The following is a 19,658-nucleotide window of genomic DNA, read 5'->3' as shown; positions in this document are numbered from 1 at the left end:
GATAACCGGTGGATCATTAGAGTTATGCAGAATGGATGCCAAGGGAAGAGAAGCGCAGTCGAGGACGGCAGACAAACATAGGTGGTGCGATAGAACTATAGGAAATGTACAGGCATCAGATGCGGTAAGCTGGCTCAAGACAAGGGTAAAATTGTAGATCGCTGGAGAGAGGCCTTCATCCTGCAATGGACATAAGTAGGCTGATAATGATTATCTTCAAGACTTTGAATCACAACATGAAACTAAAAAAGAAAAAAAGAGGAGAGGGACAGACATTCACGGCTGCCGGTTCTCCGACGTTGCGCAACCTATGTATAAGCGTCGCTGCTTTCAACTTCGGGCGAAACAGCTTTCTATATATGTATTTCTTTCTCTCGCATTTGAGTTTTTTTTGCTAGGTGGTAACCATGCAACACTCACAAGACGTGCTGGCCGACTTGCGCAAACTCAACGCAGCCGGCGCGCCGCATCGTAACGACGCTCGGAGACCCAACGAAAGGCGCCTTCGTCCCCCCCCCCCCCCCTCCACCCCCTTCCCCCGCCTCTTTAACTCCGCTCTTTCAAAAGGAGGCTACTGACCGAAACCAAGTTCAGCGCGGAAGTGAAGAAACCGTGCCGCTTCTACCCCTATACGGGGCCGACCGGGCAACCCGGCCGCGTGGCGCCAAACAAGACACCGGGGGCAACAAGACGCCGCTCACCCCCCCGTCCTGTTCCCTCCGCAGGCACGTCCCCTTACTTCGCGAGACGGAAAGCAAACACGTCAGACTTGTGCCTCGAACGGCAAGAAACAAGATGCAACGACCGCAGCGCGAGCGGCGCCGAGGTCACGCCGATGACGCAATGGCTTTCGGAGATCAGTCGGTCGGGCGACCTAGTAAACCGTTATAGCTCTCCCCCATCCCCACCCAACCTGCCTTCTCCCGGAGGCCCTGTGCCTGTACCTGAATGGATTGCTGTAGAAAGAAAATCGAGGCAGCAGCAACAAAAGCCTCGTCGCAGGAGAAAGATCTAAGCCTCTCGATGGTCGGTCGCGTGTAAGTAGAGAGGTCGACGTTGGGGGCCACGAGGGGGCGCCACTTTGCTTTCAAGGCGGAGGCACGGCAAAACAGGTATCGAAAGCGCCGATAAGGTTTTATAGTCCTTAAGAAGGCCGACAATTCAATTACTCCAATTTTGAAGTTTACTGATTTTCGCGTTGCCTTTGACCACAGGCGACCAACAGTGGCCAAACAAGGATGCCTTAGACTGGAGCCGACGTTTCCGCCGTGTCCGCATTGTTTATGGGGCGAAATGCAGAAAAAAAAAGCTCGTTTACTTCGATTTAGGTGCACGTTGAAGAACCCCCAAGTTGGAATCAGCTAGCGCAAGACGGGGGTAATTGGAGATCGCAGGGAGAGGCCTTCGTCCTGCAGTGGACATAAAATATAGGCTGATGATGGTGATGATGATGATGAACCCCAGGTAGTCTAAATTATTCCGGAGTCCTCCACTGCTGCGTGCTTCAAAATCATACTTCTACACGCTGCAGCAAAACAGTAACCGATTACAATTACAATCACTTCTCTAAAAAATGCGTCACATCGCGTCACGCTACGTCACGCTGCGTCACGCCCCGCTTGATCGGCTTGGCCGGAGCCAGGGCGACGCTCGGGTTTCCAGCGTTGCGGTGAGCGGTGTGCGTACACATATTAGCGTTTCTGCTGAGCAGCCAAGTACGTACACCACACCGTGGTGCAAACACTCGTCTAGGCGGAACAAAATCTTCAATCTTGAATACTAAACGTCAAGCGAAATTTATGTGGCCCTGTGTTTGAATGCTGACAAACGCCGACTATTATTAGTCGCAAGTAATAGCAGTAGCAGTAGAATCCGCCGCTGGCTCTTCATTGAATGACTCGGAAAGAAGCGAAAATGGAAAGTTTGCCCTTTGCTTTTAACGTATCGCTTAACTGATTATTCGCTCGAAGGAATTAGCTTTACACTGTTTCAGAAGAAGTTTCAGCGCGTTTTTGGTCTCCGAGCAGCTACATTCGTCAGTGTGAGCGATATTGACGCATTTAAGCCTCCGAGTAAGATTTAGGGCTTGCAGCGTGTTTGACAACCTCGCACGCAGAGTCCTAAATGCGCGCTAACGGAAGATATCGAGCTTAGCTAGACTGACATGTCACATTTCGGGAATTGAAAATAGGACTGTCTAACGACGAGCGGAAACGCGGTACCGGCCAGACAGCCCGCCAGAAAAGTAGTAGGGGCCGTCATCTAGGAGTTCCCGCAAGCAACAGGTCCTACGTAATGTTATAGATTTCGGTATTGTCTCCTAGGGGGTTAACTGTTTATTGCTATCAAACAGGTAAGCTGTACTCGAATGTTAGCCGTGACTATAACACGGCAATTTGTGTAAACTTTCCCTCACAAAAATCCCCCAACACATGCAAATATAGTTACATAGTTGGCACTTTAAATGATCACAGCGACTTCATCGGCGGCACAGTTCTGGCGCCAAATTAAACATGCTTTTATGTCACTTCCTCCGCGTTATTCGATTTGTGCTCCTTCAAAGGAGAACTAGAGTTATAAACAAATAATCTTTAGTGTTCGTCAGTCCCATACTCACAAGCTATCACGCTAGCAGTTCAGTTCTAATTCCTTCTGTTTTGATTCATTCTTATTTATCATTACTCCTTCAGTTCCTGTCATGCACTGAAATACTATACAACCACTGCGCTGCGCCGTTTGAGCATTTCATCGACACGCAACGTCCACGTAGTATAATGAATTCGTCCAGCAGACATCAGTGACCGCTGTCAAAATAACCCTTTGCGCTATAGCGTATATGCAGATGCGCTCACGTACTGATGCGGAAGTGCCCAGAGACGCGGAAGTGCCACTATCAAATGCGGAAGAGCTAATAGATGCACCCAGGCGGCGACGAGGCGGCAAGGCGCTCAACGGAAGGGTCACGGGTTGCGCACATCCGTCATAGCACTGGCCTGCTTCAATTCGGCGCCAACTCGCGCAATGCGTGATGACAGACAGTTCGAAAGGCATCAACGAATACGGGGGACGAAAAGAGACCATTCAGTCCCGCTGCACTGGACCTGAAAAGCGTTATTATTTTTTTTTCACTCGATCAGGGCAGCCTTCATGTCATGTTAAGAGACGACGTGGACGTAGATGTGTACGAAGAGATGTCGGGAGAGACGTCGTGGATCATGGCTCAACAGCTGGCGAAGAGGACATGGATGACTAGGAAGAAAAGATCGAGGAAGATATGGAATGCCGAAATATATGGAACAAATCGTCTCCTGTTCTGCTGTCTTTCGGGGATCCTGGGCTGGGACACTACAGCAGGGATGTATGCATTGCCATAGGAACATTTCTTCGCGAATCGCATTGATTTCATTGTCAAGCTTGTCGCTCATTTGTTTCTTCGCTCGTCCTTTCTTTTTTTAGATTTCTGGATTATTGTTCAATCAGAATGACTAATAAAAAAAAGCCCATTCACTCGCCTTACATTTATTCATTATTTTACAGCGAAGCTGTTAAAGGCTCAGTCTCCGATGGTCGTATCCGCGTGTAGAAAAACACTCTCATTGGCCGTATGCTGTATGTGCGAGTGCATCAAAGCGCGCGAGGGACGCGCGCTTTCATGGGGAGCAAACGCACGGCGGAGAGCAAACGCGACTTCTTCCGTCGCGCGAAAGGCAGTGGGGGGACGGGAGGGAGGGGAGGCGACGTTTAGCTGCGGCACAAAATGCGTATCTTGCGACCGGGCGCAAGGGGAACTGGCGACTCAATCTCCCACGCGAAAGGAGGACAGCGGGAAGGCAGCGCTGGAGGGAGGGGTTGCGGCTTCTGCTCTGCGAGCAACTTGTACTTTGCGCGCCGCCGGGCGGTCGCGCGCACCGCATCTTGAAAGCGATCTGCAACCCGGCTCCTACCTTTGTATGCGCTGTGCTTTCGCCGCTCAGTTTCCGTTGAAGCGATACACCGCATGAACATTCGCTCGCTGCAGCTGGCGCGCCTGCTCACGCCAGCGTTTTGACAGCGGTTGTGTGCGGTCATACAAACAACGCGCAGAACTGTTGACGGCGGCGGCGTTTTGCCCGCATTCGCACCGAACGCGCGCAGCGTTGGTGACGTGTTAATGAAGAACGTGCCAACCTTTGCCGTACACCCTATGGTGGTGTACCGTAGCGACCATAAGGCTATGGTTCCTCTGGTCACTGAATAAAAGAAAACCACCGGATCATATGTATTTCTCATTCTTTAATAGTTCAAATAACCAATTACACCGTCACATCCTAATAGTCATAATACATAATTCCCCCCATAGTACAGCTTCGATGGTCTTCCACCTCCAACCCAGTGGAAGGGCTGACAGTTTTTTATTATAAATTTCAAGTTCAGCCCTCTAATAATTTTATGATGTCTACCCGACTCTTGGCCAATCCCTCTGGTGGTTAGGGGCCGTAAAGTAAATACAGAAATCCGCGAAATATATGTCACCACTCTATTTAAAAAACTGAGGTATCTGTGAGCCGTCATTAAATGTCGACTCACAGTCACACATACACAGTGGCTATAAATCAAAAGAAATAAAGTAAATCCGAGAATCCGCTAAATATATTTCCCCGTCACATTAACAGATCACTGCGCTTTAGAGGTACATATGCCTGTGAGCCAACATTATATGTTCAGGATTTATGTAGCAAGTTATTAGAATAAAGATTACCACCCGCAGAACTCGTCTCACGATGACGGTAGATGATAATGCGATCGATTAGCACTCCAGCAATGCAGCGAAACACCGTATTTATAAAATGTCTATTGAACATCTGTAGTGCTCATTCTTGAACTTCCCTTGCTTCAGCATACCCGGTATCGTACCACTTTGTTGTGGCACTCGCTTGTCAAGGTCGCTCGTGAGTCGTGAGCATGGCGGCCATGCGACGATGACTGTATGATGCCGAAGCAGTGACGACGACGGAACGATGAAAAAGGAATGACTTCGATGGAACGACAAAGGTAGTATGACGAAGATAGCTCGACGACCACAGTGCGATGAAGGTTCTCAAATGATAACGATGCCCTACTAGCGACAGCGTGACGTGATGACAATCGGATGACAACGATGCCGTGACGACGAGGGTATGACGAGAGTCGGACGGCAAGTTGGAATGACGACCATGCAACGACCACGAACACATACCGATACGAACACATACCAAGCTGGTAGACAACTTGAAGCACTGGGTCCGCGTAAGAGGCTAGATAGATAGATAGATAGATAGATAGATAGATAGATAGATAGATAGATAGATAGATAGATAGATAGATAGATAGATAGATAGATAGATAGATAGATAGATAGATAGATAGATTGAAAAATTGAAGAGGCAAATAATGCTAATCGCATGAATAATATCGTTATTAACGTACCAGGGTTGTACGTACCAGAGCCACTTCGCTGGCAGATTCATATTACCTTGGTATATATATCATCAGCCTCTATTTATGTCCACTGCAGGACGAAGGCCTCTCCCTGCGGCCTATCTCTGTATATACGTATATATCGCAGGGAGAGGTCTTCGTCCTGCAGTGGACATAAATATAGACTGATGATGACGATCATGATGATGATATCCGCAAATGCATCCACCGAGATAGCGACCGAGCCAACAGCAACCAGCAGCCACGCGAAATCCTAGAAAGTGGGAAATGAAAGCTTCTCTTTGAAAATCGATGGTGGCCTATAGTTGTTGGAGCAGGAGGGCTGCTGTGCCGAAAGGCAGAGGTTCGATTCTACTGTCGGTCATGCACCTCCTTTTATTACAGGGGTCCGAAGTGCGGCAAGACAGAAAATACCGACATACCCCAAGGGGCCTGCAATGAGGCGAAGAATGTGTCGCATTATAACCGCTTAATTTCATCTTTTCCTTCCTTTCGCGCCCTTCTACAGTGCAACAGCTCCGCCACCTATTGTCCCATGTCTCGAGTTGGTCTAATTAGATGATAACATTCTAATCACTCGCTTCCCCTTCTGAAAATTACTCCCACAAAGGCGGCAAATGTTGTAAACCCGTACGCATTTGCAGCAACGACGAGTGCACCGGGTGTTGTTACGTAATCAGTCGTTTCATTACAGAGCCACCCTACCCTGTTGGGTTTACGAGCGCGCCGTGTGTCGGCTTTCCTGCTCTTTAGTTTTGCAAGATGGGTCTTTGCACTATAGTTCTGCCGCTTGGCTGCACCCTGATGGCCGCTTAAGTCGGTAAGCCACAGCTCCATCAAAACGCAATTAGCGAGAAGTTTCGTTCGTGCAGGGGGTGAATAAAATGGCGGGAGGGACAGTTACGGATGTAATTAGGTAGTATTAGTGAACGCCCTCCTAGAAAGCCATCATCTCACCGCTCGTCCAGCGGTCATTGCCAGGTACCCGTATGTAGTTGGCCAATGTAACACAGCGTCCTTCGTTTTTCACTGCGTAAACAAACCCGCACCGAGAAAAACAACGCTACGGTCGAGGCCCCTAACGGCCACCCTTTAGGTGCTGCAATGAAAGTGAAGTCATCACGCTTGAGGAAAAGGTTCGATGGCCTTCATCATAAGTGTGCTGTGTTTGCGATGTCCATCATGGCCGCCAGCAGTGTGATCCCGCTTACATGGTCGGTGTTATTAAACTGTTCGCCGATACACAGTACTGAAACTATCCCGATTGAACTTGCACCCTGACATCCCAAAATGGATAGCACAGATCCTTACTAATCCATCTCAGTCAATACACATCTATAACCCCTCCTCCAGTTTCCTCCCAGTAACACCAGTCGATCCTCAAGGATGCATTTTCGGTCCGCTACTCTTCTTAATTTATAATAATGACCTTCCACTACAGGTGTTTTCAAAAATCCGAATGTTCGCAGGTGACTGCGTCATCTACCGACCAATCCACAATTGTATTGACCAACAACAGCTACAGCTCGTCCTTAACAACGTACAATATCGGTGCGACAACTTGCGTATGACCTTTAACCCTACAAAATGTAAAACAATAACTTCTCTCGCCGCCAGATTCCCCTATAAATTTCTTACTGTACCGCTAGCTAACAAATCCCTTGAATCAGTTGAGTAATTTAACCATTTAGGCATCAGCCTCTCCAAAGATCTAAACTGGCGAGCTCATATCAAAACATCGAATCCACCGCCAGCAAAACACCCAGATTTTTGAAACATCTCCGACAAGCTCCAGAACACGTTAAACTGTTTGCCTACAAAACACTCATACGTCCCAAACTTGAATACGGATCCGCTATCTGCAGCCCGCGTCGAATATATCTAATAACAATAATTGAATCTGTTCAAAACCGTTCGTTCCTCATACTCGTACGACATCAGCGTTTCATCTTTAAAAGCACAATCCCCTCTACACACGCTTTCGTCTCGACGCCGAATCACCATCTTGTGTTTGTTTCATGAGTTTTATCACAGTTTACTTAACCACGCACCATACATTTTGCACTCACCTGCACGATTTTCTGGCCACACAGGAAACCCTTAACAAGTTGTTGTCTCTAAACATGGCTCGTACTTACAAATGTGACTGTTCACATTGCGTTGTTTGAAAAGTGCACCCATCAAAATACCAAAAGGGGCAAAGGCAAACACTCAAAACAAAGCATTAGGCACCTAAACGTTAACACAAAGTTTTAGAGGACCTATACATAAAATTCACCCACCCGCGCTGTTAATTCGTCACTTTTTCTGCCTCTTTGTTTCTTTCTAATAGCCAGACTGGAACGACCTGCCCCATCACATCACGAAAATCGCCTGCCCATGCGCGTTTGCTGATGCCGTAGCGATTCATTGTGAGCCTTAAAGGAGAAAAAATGGCTACATATATTTCTGGTTATTCCTGCATTTATAATTTCATGCATCTTTTTACTGTGTATTTTCATGTTCTTTTTTTTCGTATATGCATACGTATGTAAATTTCACCCCTAATGTAATATCTTGCAGTAGTCAGGGATTTTCCAGTAAAATAAAGAAGAAGAAGAACGGAAGCATATCGGTTTGGTCTATCCCCCTTAGTGGATACGAGCCACCATAGACGTTCATCATCATCATCAGCAGCAGCAGCATCAGATGATGATGATGATGATGACGATGATGATAGATAGATGTCATTTCACTTTAGCTCCGTGCCAAAACCCAAAATGTCATTTCACTTTAGCTCCGTGCTGCTGAAGAACCACTACGTGTTAATTCGTAGCTTCTTGTGTTGCCTTTAGTAAGTCAGTGCAGATCAGCAGGCAAGATCAAGCTACAGTTCAGGCCAGCTTCTCTGCTTTCCTGTAAATAAATTCCCCTCTCTCTCCTCAGGAGCATGACAATTTTTCCTTTCGTAGACCCATCTACTGCTAGAGAACCGGCCAGGCCTGAACCTGGTATCATAGTGATTCTCCTGAAGGCCTAATCGATCTTTTACCACATAGTACCGCTTCTCACGAAGGCTTATTACGTTCCCCTGAAGGCCTAATTCACCTTGCACAGCGACATTCAGGGATGGACGTTACCTATGTCAACCGCGGCGTTATCGCTGGACCACGCGCGCAAAGGGAAAGACAGCGACGAAGAAGGCGGGGCGTGCTACGAGCGCGAGGGAAACGCGCCCCAACGGCTTTTCTCCGTCGAAAGCTCAGCCGCGAAGCTGGCCGCTCCCGGACTACGGTAGCCTCCCGCCAAGAGGCCCTTCGCGTCTAAAGACCCCTGAGAGTCCTCCTCGCGGTCCTCGACGCACGTGGTCCGTCCGACGCCACCCTGGCCGAGATGGCCAACTCGTTCAAGCGATTCCTCACCATCTTCGGCTACAAGCTGGACCGCAAGTGGGGCAACTTCAAGGCGCGCGTCAAGGAGAAGACCGACAAAGGCAGCGCCCCGGCCTGGAACAGCGTTCGCTCCCCCATCGACAACCTGCGCCGCAAGAAAAAGAACGGCTTCGGCAAGCTGGATGACCGCAACGTCGTGCCCCAGGAGTTGCCGGCCTTCGGGGCCTACTGCCACTACTGACAGGTAGTGGTAGGTCCACAGCCTTCCCTTTTCGAAGCTTCAAGCCCTTCAACTCGAGGTGTCCTCTTTTGCTCATCGAAAACCACGCTACTGACTTGTTCCTGGAAACCTCTACCTGTCCTTTCATTGTGAATTAAACTCGCCTTCCTTCAAGAACCGCCCTTCTATCAAGGACTTTGGACGGTACTCCCGTTATACCGAAGACCACCAAGCCCCTGAATCCAGCCCATTGTTCACTTGTCACGCCCTAACACTGCGTCCGCATCTGTGGGGATCGTCTTACTTGGATTCCGCGCAATTCTCTGCCTCTGGTGTCAGAAGCCGCCGACAGCAGCCGTCGTTTCCTGCAAGTGCGCTCTTGTCTCTGTAACCGACTTCTGTAACCTCCGCCACGTTCGTCATGCTTCCAACTCCTCCAGCGTCTTGTGCTACCTCCAGTTTCCATGTGCCACCTCTCTTCACTCCACTGTGGACCGATTCTTTTCTAGTACTCTGTAAAATAAGCGTACGGATCCCATGTGACTTCAGACAGACTTCCCTGTTGGCATGTTCGTCCTGCCCTGCTTACCATTTCAGGAACATCTCGGCCCTAACAAACAATGGTGTCGCTTGATTGTGCTTGCTCGAGCACTTTTGTTATCTCTTTAGCTAGCGGATTCAACTGGGCTAGAGGAAGCAATACCGTCGTAGGCACTGGTGCCCCGTCATTTGCGATTTTCTTCTGCAGCAAAGGAGGCCCATACATACAACTAGGCACGTAAAAGATATGGAAGGCTGTGCGTCCCTGCGCATTCGAAAGTATTACACGGCAAATAAAACGCTCGAAACTGACCCCTGTACGACTTATTTTGCTTCAAGACTTTGTCATAGAACAAATTGTTCATCTCGAAATTTTACGAGGAGCCAACGCGGACACAACATGGCACACGCAGTACGTGTGTGTCATGTCCGTGATAGCTTCGCATAACGTTGCTTGTTTGCCCGCGGCATGATAAATTTTTCACGCACGTGTCTCTACCAGAAGAGCATTAATTGATCCTTCATTATATATGACACTCTGTAAAATACCAATCCCAGGTTCCTTGACCATACCACTCAATTTACTGTTGACAGCGATTTGACGTTCTTTGATTAAATCGTACAGCTATGCGGATGAATCGCACGACCAGCACACTGCCACTAACGCTCACCGAGAACCTGTAAAAGTAGCTTTCGGTGTAACGTTTCCATAATCTGTAGCTGTGATTCAACGTCAGATATTCTATAGCACATAAAAGACGCGCGAAGCGCAACGTCGACGCAACATGGGACGCTTTCCTGGAAAGCCGTTATCTATGTTTTCATTATCAACGGGCAGTCAGCCTCTCCTGAATAAAGCAAATCAACCGAGCCACGCGTGTTATATCGAAACCGTTGTTGAAACGCAACGTAACCACATCATTCACAAGAGGCCCGCTTCCCTGGCCATACTGTAAAATTCAGTGGACGAGTCTGCCAGCAGGTCATTGGGAGGCCCCATCTCAATCACCTCGCCATCCGCCATCACCACTATCCTGTCCGAGTCCAGGATCGTGTTAAGCCTATGCGCGATCGTTATAACCGTGCTCTCTCTGAACAGTTCCCGGATAGTCCTCTGAATTAGCGCGTCCGTCTCGACGTCCACGGCTGCCGTAGCCTCGTCCAGGATCAGGATCCTTGAGTGCTTCAGCACGGCGCGACACAGGCACACGAGCTGCCGCTGTCCGACGCTGATATTGGAGCCGCCTTCGTTGATGACCGTCTCGAGGCCGTCGGGGAACCGGTCTCTCAGGTGGGTGATGTCCAGAACCTCCCACAGCTCTCTGTCATCGTGATCGTCCTCCGGGTCCAAGTTCATCCTCAGCGTTCCACTGAAGAGCACCGCCTCCTGCGGGATGATGGTGATCTTGGAGCGCAGGTCGTGCAGACCAATCTTGGAGATGTCAATGTCGTCGATGACGATGCAGCCTTTTGCCGCCTCGATCATACGAAACAAGGCGAGCGTGAGCGTCGACTTGCCGGCGCCCGTCCGGCCGACGATGGCCACCTTCTCGGCCGCGTCGAACTCTATGTTGAGGTCCCGCAGGCACATCCTCAGCCCTTCCCGGTAGCGGGCGCTGTAGTTTATGAACGAGATGACTCCCTTCTGGGGCCAGTCCTCAGGCGGGGCCGGCTCAATGTAGCGCGCCGCCTCGCCCTCGACCTTAGAGTACTCTTCGACCCGTTCCGAGGACACGATGGCCGCTTCGGACTCTGCGGCGAAGTGGACCAGATTGTTGAAGGCGTACGTGGACGTGATGATGTAGGACATCAGCAGGCCGGCCGTGCCGGGACTGATGGTGTCCCGCCAGTAGATGATGAGGAAGGCGGTGGTCAGCACCAGCGAGCAGCCGATCAGGTCGAGCCGGCTGATCATCCACAGCTTGGAGATGAGCAGCGAGAAGGAGCAGTTCTGCGTGGTGTCCACCTCGGCCAGGAAGCGATCGATGAAGACCTGCTCGGCGTTGTAACTCCGTATGCTGCTCAGACCGTCCAGGGTCTCGCCGAACGTGTTCACCACGGGCGACCTGGAGATCGGAGGACGGGATCGTTAAAAAAGGATCGAAATCAATGCGCCGCTGCCTGTTTCGTGAGGAGTGTCGAGCAGTAAATTTGGTCAGCACGTAACAGAACTAAGCTGACCAGTCATTGTGCAGTCACGGACAAAAAGCTGAACGGGAAAAAATTCAATCGAAGCAGCCAAATTGGGAAGCTTGTATTTAGGGCTATTTAGACATTTGTAGAGCTTATTTGGACCTCTTCGTACGAAAAACACTGCTCTTGCGGAAAAGGCGAATGCGGGTGTTCGTTTATTGAATATCCATCAACAAAATTGACCTTTCTTTTTCCTTTGTTCGCTTAAGCAGTTCATATGTTCATGACTGCACAGTATACTACAGTTCACTACTACTGCGTCCTAAATCGGCAGTGCACATTCTTCGGGTGCTTCCCCCCGAGGCAGCCTCTTCATCAGTGCCCGCCTACCTGGCGACGGCGCCCGACACCGACTGTGACGCGCAAAGAAGCTCACTTAGAAACAACAACAGCCACCTTCGCTGGAAGCGGTAAACACTGCAGCGCGAAGGCCTCGCTCCTGACCCTGAGAATACGACCGTCACGGAGATCAAGAAACCAGGTCGACGACTTTTGTGGAAGGAGCGTGAACCCCCTGTTTCGAGTTTGCCTCTTCCTTGCTTCGAAGGTTAGATATAAGAGGCGGATTTCTGTGAACAGTACCACCCCTACGATTGGACGCACCAAGGTCATCGAATTCCCTTGTGTAGGGAACTAGGGAAGAAGAACTGCTTAAAAGGGGCCTCTCGAGTGTGACTGAGACAGATCTGACTAGAATCTGACTACTTGTTTCAATATGCAATAAACCATTTTTCTTTCGCTCGTACTCCCGGACGTACTCATCCCTATACCTGAAGGATTCCTGGCCTAAATGCTACTCCGAGTCGCAACACTACATACTTTCGGCGACTGCTCAGATTCACAAAATTCTGCTTGACAACTCCACTAGTCAGATGGAACTCGCCATAGCGGCTTGTTGAGCTTGTGCATACATACGTGCACATACGTGTCACTCAAAGTTTCGTGGTGAATTTGCCGCAGAGTGTGTGAAACCGGCACACCACTTTTCCCGTAAGCGCAACGTTAGGCAGAGCAAATCAGCTTCCTCTCACTCCACCTCCACCTCCTCTCTCTCTCTCTCTCTCTCCTTGCGCTCTAGCCCTCTTTCCACAACACGCGAAGCGACTAGAAATTACCGCTCGCCTATCACGTGAGGAGGGTTCTTTTTCCTTGAACCTTCTGGTGATATTATGAATAGATTTCACCATTGCCATGTGACGCTCTTTTCAATTTGACTTTTTTTTTCAGCGATTCATAGGGTCTCCAGTATACGAGTAAAGGTTTTTTAAGCTTACGTTCTTAGATTCTTTATCAGAACAGCTATTAACATTTGAATCGATACTCGAAGGAGCATTTCAAGAGTTTAGACGAAGCTTTGGAAAACTTCCGACGGCTCCCTCGAAGTACATGCAACTTTGAAATTTATCTAGTGTGTTCATCTTACGCCACGCCTTAATTCTACGGTAGTACCAAGTTTCACGTTGATGCGACTTGTATATGGCTCAAACAACCCACCATTGAAAAGCACATACAGCTCTAAAGTAGAAATAACAAAACTTCAGAATTATACCCCTATTATTATTACTAGCGCGCATATTTTTAACTTTGACCGCACAACAGAAGTTACACGTCCAACATACTCTTAAAATTTAGTTGCTTTATCTCCATTTGTTCTCTCAACGAACTTCCGTCGATACTAAGCGCTGATGTTTTCAGAGCACGTTCTTGAGCCTGACATTTGAAGCGGGTGTTCTCCACCGCATCTAGTGGCATTAACTACTTTGTTGTTGAAGAGAATGATATGCAAGAACGCAACACGCTACCATATAGAGTAAGCGCAAAATGGGGCAATAATTATTCGGGTTGCATTGTCCCCGCTTTTTACGTGACGACAACATTCAGACGCACCTGGTGACGCCCTCCAGTCGCTTGAGCTGCCTCAGCGTTCGGAGGTAGAACTTCTGCATGAAGACGTAGAGGCAACCCAACGGCACAGCTACGATCAGGAACTGCGGCATGACGATCGATATGAGGACGCCCATGGCCATGAGCTGGAAGAAAAGCTCGAAGAACACGTTTGCCATGAGGGGCAGCTGCACGTCCAGCTGGTCAATGTCCTTGCCCACCCTATTCAGGATGCGCCCCACGGGGGTCGTGTCGAAGAAGGACATGGGCGCGTCAAACATACACACCATCATGTTCTCGTGCAGTGTCCTCGAAGCCTTGATGGTGCCGTAGCTGAGCATGGACGTGCCGAGGAACGCGAACAGACCCATCATGGTTCCCAGCACTGCGTAGATGACCATCCGATGGTTCCTCCTCTCCTCGGTCTGCTGCTCCTTGGGTAGGTTCGAGTCCTGGCTCCAGCTCCCGATCCAGAGACCGCACCCTACGTCGAACACTCGGCAGCCCACGTAGCCGGTGAAGGTGAGCATGACGATAAGGCAGCCTACGTGCCGGAGGTAGTTGAAGTACACCTGCTTGTTGATGGAGCCCACCTGTACGCCTTCCTCGCAGACGAGCGCGTTGGCCCTGGTGATGGCCGACATCGTGTTGCTGATGTCCACGCTGTCAGCGATGCTGGACATCACCTTGGCCATCATCGCGCCACCAGTGTCGCGCTTGTCATCATCGTCACGCTGTCTCGAGAACTCGCGAACGACGCGGGCGAATTCGCCTCCCCTAGAAATCAGGTCGCGGTAGGGTCCGTAGTCCGCGATTCTGCCACCTTGCAGAAACAATACCACGTCGACGGCTTGAAGGAGGGCGAGGTTATTCGTCACGAAGATGCGCGTCTTGTTCTGCAGGATCCCCCGGGAGCCGATGACCTTGTTGAAGATCTTCGAGCAAACCTGCGCATCCACAGCGCTAAGGGGGTCGTCCAGAAGGTAAATGTCCTTGTCCAGGTAGACGGCCCTGGCAAGGCTCACCCGCTGGCGCTGACCGCCACTGAGGTTGACTCCTTTCTCGCCGATCTCGGTCTTGTCTCCGTCCATGAGCATGTCAAAATCGCTTCTCAGACAGCACTTGTCCGTAACTCTCTTGTAGAAGTACTTCTCGTACTCGTTCATGAACGTGATGTTTTTGCGTATGGTTCCATGTAAGATCCACGCGCGCTGTGGCACGTACGCGACATCGCCGTCGATGTCTAGCCTGCCTTCGACGAGCTCCATCTCTCCCAGCATGGCGTTGAGAAAAGAGGACTTGCCGCTGCCAACGAGGCCGAACACGCCGACGATCTGACCCTTGGGTATGGTCAGGTCAATGTCCTGCAGGAACGGTGGCTCGTCCGAGTGGGCGGACCACGTGAATGAGGCGTTCGAAAAGCGGATCGCGTTACCCTCACCGGGATCGCTGCCGATAATATCCGTGTCTTTTTCTTCGGCATCCAGAAATTCGGCGATGCGGCCCAGAGCCACGGATGACTGGATGAAGTTGGAGATGACGTCGGGGCAGGTGGCGAGGTTCATCCGAAGCATGCTGCACAGCGTGATGCACACGAATCCCGTCTGTACGTCGAGCGTGGTGAGACCCTCCGTGAGCATGTAGACCGTAAAGATGGCTAGCGACTGGACAAACGGGAGCGTAAACCAGAAGAACCGCATGGTGGCCGCTAATACGGCGTAGAACTTGATCGTCAACACCTCCTGGTTGCGGATGCTGAGAATGCGGTTCAAGAAGGGCATTTCCCAGGTGTAGAACTTGAGGATGCGGATATTGCTTAACGCCTCGTTGGTGAACATGAGCCGATTGTCCTTTAACGACATCAGCTTCTGCTGCAACCTGTCAGCTACACGGGCGAGTAGCGCTGTTATTGGGAGTATCACGATTGTGACGACGATGATGGTGAGCGACGATGGACCTATGAAAAGCCACAGCCACGCTGCCGCCATTAACGTCATCAAAAGCGCACCCATGCCAGCTGTCACGAACAAGGACGTCTGGTATATCTTATCTGCGTCCACAGTCATTAGGTTGATGATCTCTCCCGCTGTGTATTTCGTCAAGCAGGCGCTTGCTACCCGTAGGGTTTTTGTGTACACCGCGTGGACCAATATGCCCTTAAGCTGTATGCCCATGACAACATAGTGAAAGTCGCAGTGCCTTAAAAGTGTCATGCCTGTCTTTCCCGCCAGGAAGATGCTGAGAGCATAAAAGAAACCTTTCCAATATTCCTCTTCCTTGACGATCACAAAGTGAATCATGAACGTCAGGAGGACGGGCGGCATAGTCCTGAAGAAAGCGAACAGAATCTGTATCACGAGAGTCGACAGCACCATGCCCCAGACAGTCCGGAAAAGGGACCACTTGAGATGCCTGCCGTCGATGACGTTGTTGTTCTTCCGCAGCCAGTTTTTGTAGTTGTTCACCGTCTTGATCTCTTCGGAAACTGGGAACAGGTCGTCCACTTTCAGCGTCTTCCAGTAACCGGACAGGATGAGCGACGTGAACCACTCGAAACTGATGGTCGATATGGGCGATGCCACGTCCATGGGGCATACCGTGACCTTGTCTTTGGGGTGGTGCTCCGTGAACGAATAGAGGACCACGAGGCACCACATGACTGGGTAGGCGATCACGTTGAGCGTGTAAGTGAACGCCGAGGGCAGCGCCTCACTGCGCGTGCTGAACGTGTTTCGCAGCACCCTGTAGTAGCTGGCGGTGCTGCAGCACGCGCTCAACGTCCAGTACACAAACAGCACGTTGGACGTCTGTCGGCCGCGCCTCTGTTCGGCGTATTGATACATGATCGAGATCACGCAGCCGGCCAGTCTAATCACGCACGCCATGAACTCGCTCTCGGATACGTCGGGGCCGACGTAGTCGTTGAGGCAGAGGACGCGGAGAAGGCAGAGGTAAAACATGAAGGCGTACTTGGCGTAGGAGAGCAGGGTCATCGGATAAGGAGGCACCTTCGGTCCGATGGAGGAGGCCATCTTTATCGGAAGGAAAATCAGCAGCGTGGTAAAGGGTATCCACGTGAGCACGGTGTTCTCGAAGCATGGCGTCAGGCGAGGGTAGTCGGTGTGCCACGTGACGTTCGGCTGCCACAGTGGAGTGCGGCAGAAGCCGCCAAAGGACATGCTGATGGCGGCGGCGCGGCAGGGTCGTTACCCGACGGCGACTGGAGGGATCAAACGCGTTCAATTCGTCGCTGCTAGCGGCGAAAACGTGGCACGAATCAGCCGTCCCCTCGCGAAGACGATGCGTCGAGGTTCATACTGGCGGCGCGCCAGCTGCTAGGAGCGCTCGGAGCACGACGTCGACGGGTGGCCCCTGATTTGCATCGCAGACCACGAGTAATGGCCCGAAGCACTTGCGCGCTTGTCCTGCGGCCGGTGCTTTAATGGAAAAGTTCGAGGCAGGACGACCGAATTCCTTCGGCCACGCCGGCGCCTACGGGGTATGCGCTGTCCTGGAGACCGTAGCTCTTGCGCTACCAATGCGCGCTGTCCCCGTTGTGGACACCACACGCCGGTCCACACAGGACCGAGCCCTGGGAAGCGGCCCTCGGCGGATTGATGATGATGATGATTATGATAATTCCTTATTTAATGGTTCAAACCCACTGTGGGTAAGGGGCCACTATGGTATATGAGTGGTGCCCTGTGTGGGAGCTAGCGCAATAATGTTTGCGTATGTTATGCCGCTAGTTCGGCCAGATGTCGCAGCACGTCCGCTCACGTGTGTGTGCGGAACCAATGAGAGGATGAGATCTGTTGGGGCGAGTCTTCGAGGAATAAAGGGCCGCTGGTCGGCCCAGTCTGCGTTTGGGTTTCCCGTGAGCCATCAGCGTTCTTTTCCCTCCCGTGTCGGCGAGCCGGGCGTTCGCCGCGCGCCCCCCCCCCCCCCCGCCTGCCGCCGCCGACACAACAGCCACCAACAAGAACCTCCTTGGCCACGAACCGGGTGGTAATGTGATAAAGAAACACAAAGGAGGGGGGAGTAATCGAAGATGTGAAAGAAACCGGTAATAAATAAAATAAAATAGTGTGTGATACAGTAGTCAGCCTTTAATAAACATGTACAGTTGTTTGTTTCTTCGTTGCTGGGCGGATCCTTGCTTTCATTCTTTCTCGTCCACTCCGTACCCATCGATCCTGGATTGCTATAGACTAAGGCGCAAGTGACTTTTGTGTTTCTGAGTTGTCTGCTACATAACCAAAAGTTATGTCCTTCTGAGGTGCTCTCTGCCTAGCATTTGTCTCCGGCTGAGGCAAGTCCCATGATCGTGGAAATTGAGAGTTGAGGGAATCGCAGCCGCCAGGGTATATTGTGCCCGTGGACGTCTACACCAGCGATGCGATTGTCGGGCAGTAAGAACCGCGTAGTGCTTTTAATGCGTAAGCATTGTTTGGCCAGTACCCCAGCAAACGTGTCCGTCACGCGAAAAGTGTAATGCCTTGTATCTGCAAAAAAAAAATGCGTAATTTGCAAAGACATTTAATCGCTATAATGGTGTAAATGTAGATGATCCGTAGCTTCACAAACGATAACGAACAATTGAATAAAAAAATTGATGAGCGAGACTGCCCATATGATGATATTTATGCATACCCATAGAAAATACATGGGGAAGCCTATAGTAGGGTTGAACCAACTGCATATTTGGAGGTGAGCCAACTTGAAATTAGCGGGTGGGCCAGCTTAAATGTGGGGGTGGGTCAACTTGAAGTCTGCGGGTGGGCCCGCTTAAATGTGGGAGTTGGCCAGCGGAAATTTGTAGGTGTGACAACTCGAAATTTGGGTGCACGCCGAGAAAACTAACCAAGCCTCGAAGTGGTTTTGTCGGCATCGACCCCTTCAAAGAATGTCGCCACCCTGCACAGAGCGAGGGATGAAGTGCGCATTGGGGCATCCTACGTTTCTTCCATTCTGCCTCCATCGGAACGCGGCCGCCTCCGGCCGGGAGTCGCACCCGGGACCTCGTTCTCGGCAGCACAACGCCTTTTAGCCGCTAAGCCATCGCCGCTGATCGCTGAACACTGAAATAGAAAGAAAGAAAGAAAGAAAGAAAGAAAGAAAGAAAGAAAGAAAGAAAGAAAGAAAGAAAGAAAGAAAGAAAGAAAGAAAGAAAGAAAGAAAGAAAGAAAAGCTCGCACTCTTTGGGTCTTACCTTGTCCCCAAACAAGCAATAATCGTCATCTATCTGTCTTGCTTGTGTTTCCTTTCCTGAAAACTGTGGGCATCGCTACTTTCTTGTGAAGAATGCTGTATGTCACGCTGATAGATCGCGTGCCGTGTCGCGACCTGGAAGTACCGGGCGCGCAGCATTACAGAAAGGAAAGGCAGGCAAGATAGATGACGATTATCGTTTGGGGTCAATATAAGGCTGGAAGGGTGCAGACTTTTCTTCGCTTCAACACTGGGATTGTACCGCCTTCTGGAGTCAACAAAATATCAGCTGTCGGGTACAACTTTAGAAGGCAGCGGCATTTGCCCCTGTAAGGCGGATGCACATGAGCCTCCACGCGCACTCTAGACTGACGTCATGAGCCGGACGGGCGGTGACCCGCCGACGGAGAACACGTCAGCCCGCGCTTCGAGCTGGGCCGAGTCGCGTCAGCGGGACTATTTCTTTAGTCGCGGAGGCAATCGGCTGCCGCGCTTCGGTCATCTGGGAGGGGCCTCTCCTGCCTTCTTGAGTTGTACCCGACTTTTAAGGCATGATGATGATGCTGCTGCTGCTGCTGCTGCTGCTGCTGCTGCTGCTGCTGCTGCTGCTGCTGCTGCTGCTGCTGCTGATGATGATGATGATGATGATGATGATGATGATGATGATGATGATGATGATGATGATGATCAGATGGCAGGATCACAGCCTGACGAAAGAAGCCGCTTTCTTGCTTTCTCGCACGATTGAGTGGTTCTGTATAAAACTTGGCGATTGAACAAAA

The 19,658-nt window shown here is 50.6% G+C and overlaps 2 protein-coding genes across 2 annotated transcripts; one reads left to right on the top strand and one right to left on the bottom strand.

Annotated features, from left to right (window-relative positions):
* Nucleotides 1-8,634: 8,634 nt before the first annotated feature.
* On the top strand, nucleotides 8,635-9,889 carry LOC119431108 (uncharacterized). The gene has a single exon (XM_049657779.1). It carries the CDS (start codon nucleotides 8,830-8,832, stop codon nucleotides 9,067-9,069), a length of 240 nt encoding a protein of 79 aa, XP_049513736.1. The 5' UTR covers nucleotides 8,635-8,829; the 3' UTR covers nucleotides 9,070-9,889.
* Nucleotides 9,890-10,510: 621 nt separating this feature from the next.
* LOC119431454 (multidrug resistance-associated protein 1) lies at nucleotides 10,511-17,234 on the bottom strand. Its single transcript, XM_049657775.1, has 2 exons — nucleotides 13,669-17,234; nucleotides 10,511-11,654 (listed from the first exon to the last, which is right to left on the bottom strand). The coding sequence occupies exons 1-2, from the start codon at nucleotides 16,842-16,844 to the stop codon at nucleotides 10,511-10,513; spliced, it is 4,320 nt and encodes a 1,439-aa protein (XP_049513732.1). The 5' UTR covers nucleotides 16,845-17,234.
* Between the last annotated feature and the right edge of the window lie 2,424 nt (nucleotides 17,235-19,658).

This window comes from Dermacentor silvarum, chromosome 10 (assembly GCF_013339745.2).
Source record: "Dermacentor silvarum isolate Dsil-2018 chromosome 10, BIME_Dsil_1.4, whole genome shotgun sequence".
Classification (NCBI taxonomy): Eukaryota; Metazoa; Arthropoda; class Arachnida; order Ixodida; family Ixodidae; genus Dermacentor; species Dermacentor silvarum.
Note: the sequence above shows the minus strand (reverse complement) of the source record. Positions and strands in the feature narration are given on the sequence as shown.

What these genes read in the sequence shown, in the direction of transcription:
- LOC119431454 (XM_049657775.1), bottom strand. Translation starts at nt 16,844, where the DNA reads ATGTCCTTTGGCGGCTTCTGCCGCACTCCACTGTGGCAGCCGAACGTC. An exon ending in CGACTGGAGGGCGTCACCAG is followed by an intron (nt 11,655 to 13,668) that starts GTGCGTCTGAAT and finishes TCCGATCTCCAG; the next exon opens with GTCGCCCGTGGTGAACACGT.
- LOC119431108 (XM_049657779.1), top strand. Translation starts at nt 8,830, where the DNA reads ATGGCCAACTCGTTCAAGCGATTCCTCACCATCTTCGGCTACAAGCTG.